The following is a 7,581-nucleotide window of genomic DNA, read 5'->3' as shown; positions in this document are numbered from 1 at the left end:
TCGATCCGAAATCAATAGGTGTTCCAAATTGGACAATTCAAGTTCAACGGCAGTTCGTTCCTAATTGGAGTGGTTGGTGTATTCCATACTTCTAGCAATTGGATTTCACTCAAAACTCACCAAATGACTCCTCCCACCATATTATGATGTTGCCCCAGTTTTGGGCTCCATCCGAAATCAATACGTGTGAGAAATTGGTCAATTCAATTTGAACGGCAGTTCGTTCCTAATTGGAGGGGTTGGTATATTCCATACTTCTAGCGATTGGATTTCACTCAAAACTCACCAAATGACTCCTCCCACCATATTATGATGTTGCCCAAGTATTGGGCTCGATCCGAAATCAATAGGTGTTCCAAATTGGACAATTCAAGTTCAACGGCAGTTGGTTCCTAATTGGAGTGGTTGGTGTATTCAATACTTCTAGCGATTGGATTTCACTCAAAACTCACCAAATGACTTCTCCCATGATATTATGATGTTGCCCGAGTTTTGGGCTCGATCCGAAATCAATAGGTGTGAGAAATTGGACAATTCCAGTTCAACGGCAGTTCGTTCCTAATTGGAGTGGTTGGTGTATTCCATAGTTCTAGCGATTGGATTTCACTCAAAACTCACCAAATGAGTCCTCCCACCATATTATGATGTTGCCCAAGTTTTGGGCTCGATCCGAAATCAGTAGGTGTTCCAAATTGGACAATTCAAGTTCAACGGCAGTTCGTTCCTAATTGGAGTGGTTGGTGTATTCCATACTTCTAGCGATTGGATTTCACTCAAAACTCACCAAATGACTCCTCCCAGCATATTATGATGTTGCCCAAGTTTTGGGCTCGATCCGAAATCAATAGGTGTTCCAAATTGGACAATTCAAGTTCAACGGCATTTCGTTCCAAATTGGAGTGGTTGGTGTTTTCCATACTTCTAGCGATTGGATTTCACTCAAAACTCACCAAATGACTCCTCCCACCATATTATGATGTTGCCCAAGTTTTGGGCTCGATCCGAAATCAATAGGTGTTCCAAATTGGACAATTCAAGTTCAACGGCAGTTCGTTCCTAATTGGAGTGGTTGGTGTATTCCATACTTCTAGCCATTGGATTTCACTCAAAACTCACCAAATGACTCCTCCCACCATATTGTGATGTTGCCCAAGTTTTGGGCTCGATCCGAAATCAATAGGTGTTCCAAATTGGACAATTCAAGTTCAACGGCAGTTCGTTCCTAATTGGAGTGGTTGGTGTATTCCATACTTCTAGCGTTTCAATTTCACTCAAAACTCACCAAACACTACAAGAAAAAAAGGCTAAAGTGACCAAATTAAAAGTGAGGCTTGTAAATTCGTCACATATAATAGGTATTTGTGACGAATTTATCAAGTCGTCACTCATAAGACAACGAAGACATCTGCAATTTTGGAGGAAGGCCAAATCCCTCACAAATAGGCTGGCGGTTTTGGGCGGGAGAGACCAACAACTATTTGTGAGGCTTGTTGAGTCACATATAATATTTCAAGGCGTCACAAATATTTAGTGCGGGAATATCTATCCAAAAAAATAAAAAATAAAAAGGAGGGAATATTTAGTGCGGGAATATTTAGTGGGGAATATCTATCTATCCAAGAAAAGTTTCCCGCCCCAAAATAAAAATTATATTTTAAGGTTAGTTTTCATTACATATTCGCACATGTGAGGACCTGGCCTCACTTATTCATTTAAAATATTAATCAAAATTACAACTATTCATTCATCTGCCTCTGTTTATTCACTCTTTACTCGCTCTGCTACCAAGACTCATAGCCATCTGCGTTTCTCAAATCAGCGGCCATCGATCAATACTATTTCGTCGTCGGCTACTTCTCCTACGACGGCAACTTCTCCAACGACCATTATTGCTCCAGCAACAACTACCACTTTGACGAAATTCATTCCTAATTCCTCAAGGCTCCACAATACTTTGTCTTCTTAATCCTAAAACAGGTATCATATTTGTAGTTTTAACTTGTAATTTTTTTTATCTCTTTGCTTCAGTTTGGGTAAGTTGAGTGTTTTGATGAATTTTTGCATGTTGAAGATGTAGGATTCATAGAATCATCCTGTGATTGTTGATTGGTTTATTTGTGAAATCTCTTCAGGCATAATTTGATTTATTGGGTTTTTATGCACTGTTGTTAATTTGCGTTATGATCTTTGCTGTTCAAAAATAGAAATATGAATCGGTGTTTACATTTCAAAAATCTCGTTCTTAGAGTTCTAATTGGAGTTGTGCTTTAGGAGGAGATTGGAATGTAATAGGAAGAATATATATTTATTAACTTTACTACTTTTTGTCTGTTTGTTGAGGCAATTATAGAAGAATATATACATGTGATCAATATGATTTCTATCGTTGGCTACCTAAAAGATCAATTATGAGCCAAGCCTTTGAGGATATCATAAAAAGCATGACAACTCATCATGCTAGGCTTTAAAAGATTTGTTTCTACATAATAAATTTGGAACATGTTTATTATCTAATTACTAGTGCTTGCCTTTTTTTTTGGCAGGTCTGTTGCTTTTTTGCTGGGAGCAGGTTTATTAGAAAAAATTTGCAGAGAGGTGAATTCCCCTGCCGTTTATCATAGTCATTAACTTTTCTTGTTTATGTTTATGTCTATACTTTCTTCTATATATAGTGGTTTCTAAACACAAGTTTTAGATGGATAGGCAGTGGATTGCCAAATGTCGTGATCGAGGAAACGATCCAAATTATAAGAAAGGGATTGAATCCTTCATTGATGTTGCAAGACACCATGTGAATGCTAGTGGTGAGATATTATGTCCATGTAGGCATTGCCATAATTCATTTTGGCACCCTATTGATATGGTTCACTTCCATTTGTTGCGGTATGGAATGGATGTTACTTATGACAGATGGATATATCATGGAGAAGAAGTTGATTTTCTACCACATGGTTTGACCTTTCCAGCTCCGAGTTCTCCAACTATTGAGCCTAACCTTCAAGGCAATGATGAAATATTTAATATGATGAATGACATATTTTATAGGGAAGATGTTGTTCAGGAAATAAGAGAGGATGGAGATAATGCAATGGAGGGAGGAGATACCGTAGATGGTGATAACAATAGTAATATTGATAGTATGAGTATGGATAAGGATAACTATGAGAGGTTATTGAGTGAAGCTCAATGTGAACTATACCCAGGTTGCACTGAATATACAGTTTTGAAGGCTGTTGTGGAATTGATTCAGTACAAAGTTGATGGAGGTTGGACCAACAAATCAGTTGATAAGTTATTAGGATTCATGAGGAAGACATATCCCAAACCCAATAATATTCCAGAAACATACTATGCGTGCAAGAGGATGTTGAAAGGTTTGGGCTTAGGTTATGAAAACATACATGCTTGTAAGTATGACTGCGTATTGTTCTATAAGGAGCATGAATGGAAGGATAAATGCCCAGAGTGCAATGAGCCAAGGTATAAGGATAGTACTTCTGAAAAAGGAAAGAAGATTCCTCAAAAAGTATTACGTTACTTTCCATTGAAGCCTAGGTTACAGAGATTGTTTATGTCAAGAAACACATCGACTGATATGAGGTGGCACAAAGATAAGCGGGTTGATGATAGTGAACAAATGGTGCATCCAGCAGACTCTATTGCATGGAAAGATTTTGATAAAATGTACCCAGACTTTTCTAAAGACCCACGAAATGTCAGATTAGGCCTTGCAACGGATGGATTTAATCCTTTTGGAAATATGAGCACGACTTATAGTATGTGGCCTGTCATAGCTGTACCTTATAATTTGCCACCATGGAAGTGCATGAAGCAAACATTCTCAATGATGACTTTGTTAATTCCTGGTCCACAAGCTCCAGGCAGAGATATTGATGTTTATTTGCTTCCAATGATTGATGAGCTTAAGGAATTGTGGGAACATGGTGTTCAGACTTATGATTATATGACTAAGTCTATGTTTAATTTACGAGCAGCTGTGATTTGGACAATTAACGACTTTCCAGCTTATGGAAACTTATCCGGTTGGAGCACCAAGGGGTTTTTAGCATGTCCGGTATGTAATATGGATACTACATACTGTAGGTTACGGAGTAAGATTGGTTATATTGGGCATCGCCGCTACTTACCCATGCAACATTCATGGCGCAAAAATAAAGCTGATTTTGATGGCCATCAAGAGATGAGACCTCCTCCAAGAGAATTTTCCGGGGAAGATATTCTGGAGCAGTTTGATTACATTAGGCCTTGCAAACCTGGTAAGCATCCCGATAATAAGGAGAGAAAGAGAAAGCGGAATGATGAGGAATTAAATTGGACCAAAAAAAGTATATTTTTTCAATTAGATTATTGGCCCCATTTAAAAATTAGACATAACTTGGATGTTATGCATATAGAGAAGAACATTTGTGATAGCATCATTGGGACATTATTCAGTATAGATAAGAAATCGAAAGACACATACAAGGCAAGGTTGGATTTGAAAGACATGAAAATTAGAAAAGAGTTGTGGTTGAAGGAGAATGGGAGCAAGTTTGATAAGCCTCCCTCGGAATATGCACTAAAACCACATGATCGTAGAGCTTTCTGCCAATTCTTAAAATCAGTTAAATTTCCTGATGGTTATGCAGCCAATATATCAAGAAATGTGAATTTAGATGATGGAAAGCTATCGGGGTTGAAGAGCCATGACTGCCATGTGTTTTTGCAACATCTTCTATCGGTGGGAGTTAGAAAATACTTGAAGAAATCTATATCTGCCCCACTTATAGAATTATCATATTTCTTCCAACAAATATGTGCAAAAACGTTGATTGTAGCCGAACTAGAGAAGCTGGAAAAAAATATTGTGCTCACACTATGCAAGCTAGAGAGAATTTTTCCACCCGCATTCTTTGATATCATGGTTCACTTAGCTGTCCACCTACCTCGAGAAGCCAAACTTGCCGGACCAGTAGCATACCGATGGATGTATCCTATAGAGAGGTAATGTATTTAAATTTTTATGATTCATTCTTCTTAATATTATTAGCAAGTGACTGATCTTTAAATAATTCCTAGGTTGTTGGGAACATACAAGAAATATGTACGCAATAAAGCTCGACCTGAGGGTTCTATTAGTGAGGCATACATTGCAAAAGAATCTTCAACATTTTGTTCAATGTATCTCAGTGGTGTTGAAACTGCCCTTAATCGACCAGAAAGACACAATGATAGGGGTGAACCTAAGGTGAAGCTTTCAGTTTTTGCTCAAAAATTACGTCCAACAGGGGGTCATGTATTGAGTGAATGGTCAGAGGAAGAGATGAAAGCAGCTTTTTGGTATATCTTGGACAATTGTGATGAGATTGATTCCTTCAAATAGTATGTCATCTAAAATCTCATTCCTTTACATATATAGAACTTGAAAAAACTCTAACTTTTAATTTTATGTTCTTGTAGTGAGCACCAGCAAATGTTATTGAGAGAGAGTTCTCAAAACTTAGAACAAAGACACAAGCAACTGTTTCCTAATTGGTTCAAGAGTCGTGTTAGAGCATTGTATAATCAAGGATCTTCAATGGTGAATAATGAGCTGCTTGCATTAGCAGAAGGTCCAATTCTTCGAACTATCCAATATACAGGGTGTATAATGAATGGGGTTAAGTGGTTGGTTAAACACATTGACAGGAATAGAACGACACAAAACAGCGGGATTATGACACCAGGGTCACACGATGGTGAAGATTGTTGCTTTTATGGAAGCTTGATCAGCGTTGTTAAAGTGCAATTCATGAGAGGTTATAAGGTGTTTCTTTTCAAGTGTCTCTGGTACAATACAAATATAAAAGGGAAGAAAGTTGTGCAGGATTATCATCTCAAGTCAGTGAATATAAACACTCATTGGTATGATGATGATCCTTATGTGCTAGCAACACAAGCGAATCAAGTATTTTACCTTGATGACCCAAAATTGGGTCATCCTTGGAAAGTGGTTCAGAGGATTCAACCTAGACATGTATGGAATGTTTTAGAGAAAGATGATAACGTTCACGAAGATGACAATGTTGACGACAATGAGGATGAAGACGACAATGGATTTTTCTGGATGGTTGAAGATGACAATGAAATTGGAATATCATTATGTAGAGATGATATTGAACCTGAATCAATCGATGTGGCAAATGTTAATATCGAACAAACGGAAGCCGATGAGGAAATCATAATTGATGAGGATAATTTGGAGGATGAATTATCATCAGGAGGAGATGAAGATAATTTACATAGCGATTTAGATAGTGATTTAGAATGAGAGATTTGGTCAGTTTTGGATACAGCTAGTTTCATCATTTTAATGTACTGGTATATAATTTTTTTTAAACATTGTTTTGCACTAATGTAGATGAATTATCCTTAAGTTACATTGACTGTTTTTGTGTTTGCATTAAAATGTAGATGAATCCTCCTCAACAACAACGTGGGAAGCAATCAAAGAAAAGGAAGCAATGTGCACCTACTCATCTAGCACTTGGTCATCCATCAGCTTCTCATCCAACACCTTCTCATCCAGCTCCTAGTCATCCAACACCTTTTCATCCAGCACCTTCTCATCCAACACCTACTCATCCAGCTCATGAGACAAATCTTCAAGAGGTTACACCACAAGACACAGGTACCATTTTTAAGGTTTTTATAGTTTTAGATTTGTGAATAAATGGTGATGCAGTAAACTCTTCATGAGTAAACTGAATATGGTGCTGCAGTAAACAGAGCAACACCACTCTAATATTAGTAAACATAATATGGTGCTGTAAACAGAATATGGTGCTGCAGTAAACAGAGCAACACCAATCTAATATTAGTAAACAGAATATGGTGCTGTAAAAAGAATATGGTGCTGCAGTAAATAGAGCAACACCATTCTAATATTAGTAATCAGAATATGGTGCTGCAGTAAACAGAGCAACACCACTATAATATTAATAAACAGAGTAAACATAATATTAGTAGTTGTTGCTCTGTTTTTATTTTATATTTGATGTTCTGTTTTTTATTTTGGATTTGAAGAGGCTACTTCTATGTCTTCTGGCACGAAGCGACGAGGAAGATCTTATGGGAAACGCCTCCATGAGCTCATAGAAGCCAATGATGGGAAACCACTAACTGTTGCATTTGACCCGAAGTTGAAAGTCCCTATCAACAAGATGGTTCATACATTGCTTACGAATGAGATTGGAACTAGCATTAGAACTCATGCACCTGTATGCCATAAGCTGTGGGAAAAAGTCCCAGATGACGATAAGAAGAAACAAATTGTCAATTTACTGGTTAGTTTAATATTGGTATAAATTTGATTTTGTTATCGCATTGTAGCACTATCCTAATATTTTGTATGTGTGTATGTTAGGCATTATTTGATGTGGACCTGACCCAATCGATGGTTAGTGAATTTGTGGAAGCTAAGATGGCTAGAGCATACATTGTTTTTAAGAATAGGCTGCATGATCACTACAAGAAGGTTGCCACTACTCCAGCACGGGGAAGGGCCACCTTGCCTCCGGATAGTCTATGGAATAAGCGAGT

The 7,581-nt window shown here is 37.5% G+C and overlaps 1 protein-coding gene across 1 annotated transcript; it reads left to right on the top strand.

The window, feature by feature from the left end:
* The first annotated feature begins 2,695 nt into the window (after positions 1-2,695).
* On the top strand, positions 2,696-6,310 carry LOC148297698 (uncharacterized). Its single transcript, XM_088247803.1, has 3 exons — positions 2,696-5,004; positions 5,080-5,382; positions 5,461-6,310. The coding sequence occupies exons 1-3, from the start codon at positions 2,696-2,698 to the stop codon at positions 6,308-6,310; spliced, it is 3,462 nt and encodes a 1,153-aa protein (XP_088103929.1).
* Positions 6,311-7,581: the final 1,271 nt, after the last annotated feature.

This window comes from Prunus avium, chromosome 1 (genome assembly GCF_965620075.1).
Source record: "Prunus avium chromosome 1, drPruAviu1.hap1.1, whole genome shotgun sequence".
NCBI classification, from domain to species: domain Eukaryota; kingdom Viridiplantae; phylum Streptophyta; class Magnoliopsida; order Rosales; family Rosaceae; genus Prunus; species Prunus avium.
This window is presented reverse-complemented; position numbering and strand designations above follow the sequence as displayed.

What these genes read in the sequence shown, in the direction of transcription:
- LOC148297698 (XM_088247803.1), top strand. Translation starts at nt 2,696, where the DNA reads ATGGATAGGCAGTGGATTGCCAAATGTCGTGATCGAGGAAACGATCCA. An exon ending in TGGATGTATCCTATAGAGAG is followed by an intron (nt 5,005 to 5,079) that starts GTAATGTATTTA and finishes AATAATTCCTAG; the next exon opens with GTTGTTGGGAACATACAAGA. An exon ending in GAGATTGATTCCTTCAAATA is followed by an intron (nt 5,383 to 5,460) that starts GTATGTCATCTA and finishes ATGTTCTTGTAG; the next exon opens with TGAGCACCAGCAAATGTTAT.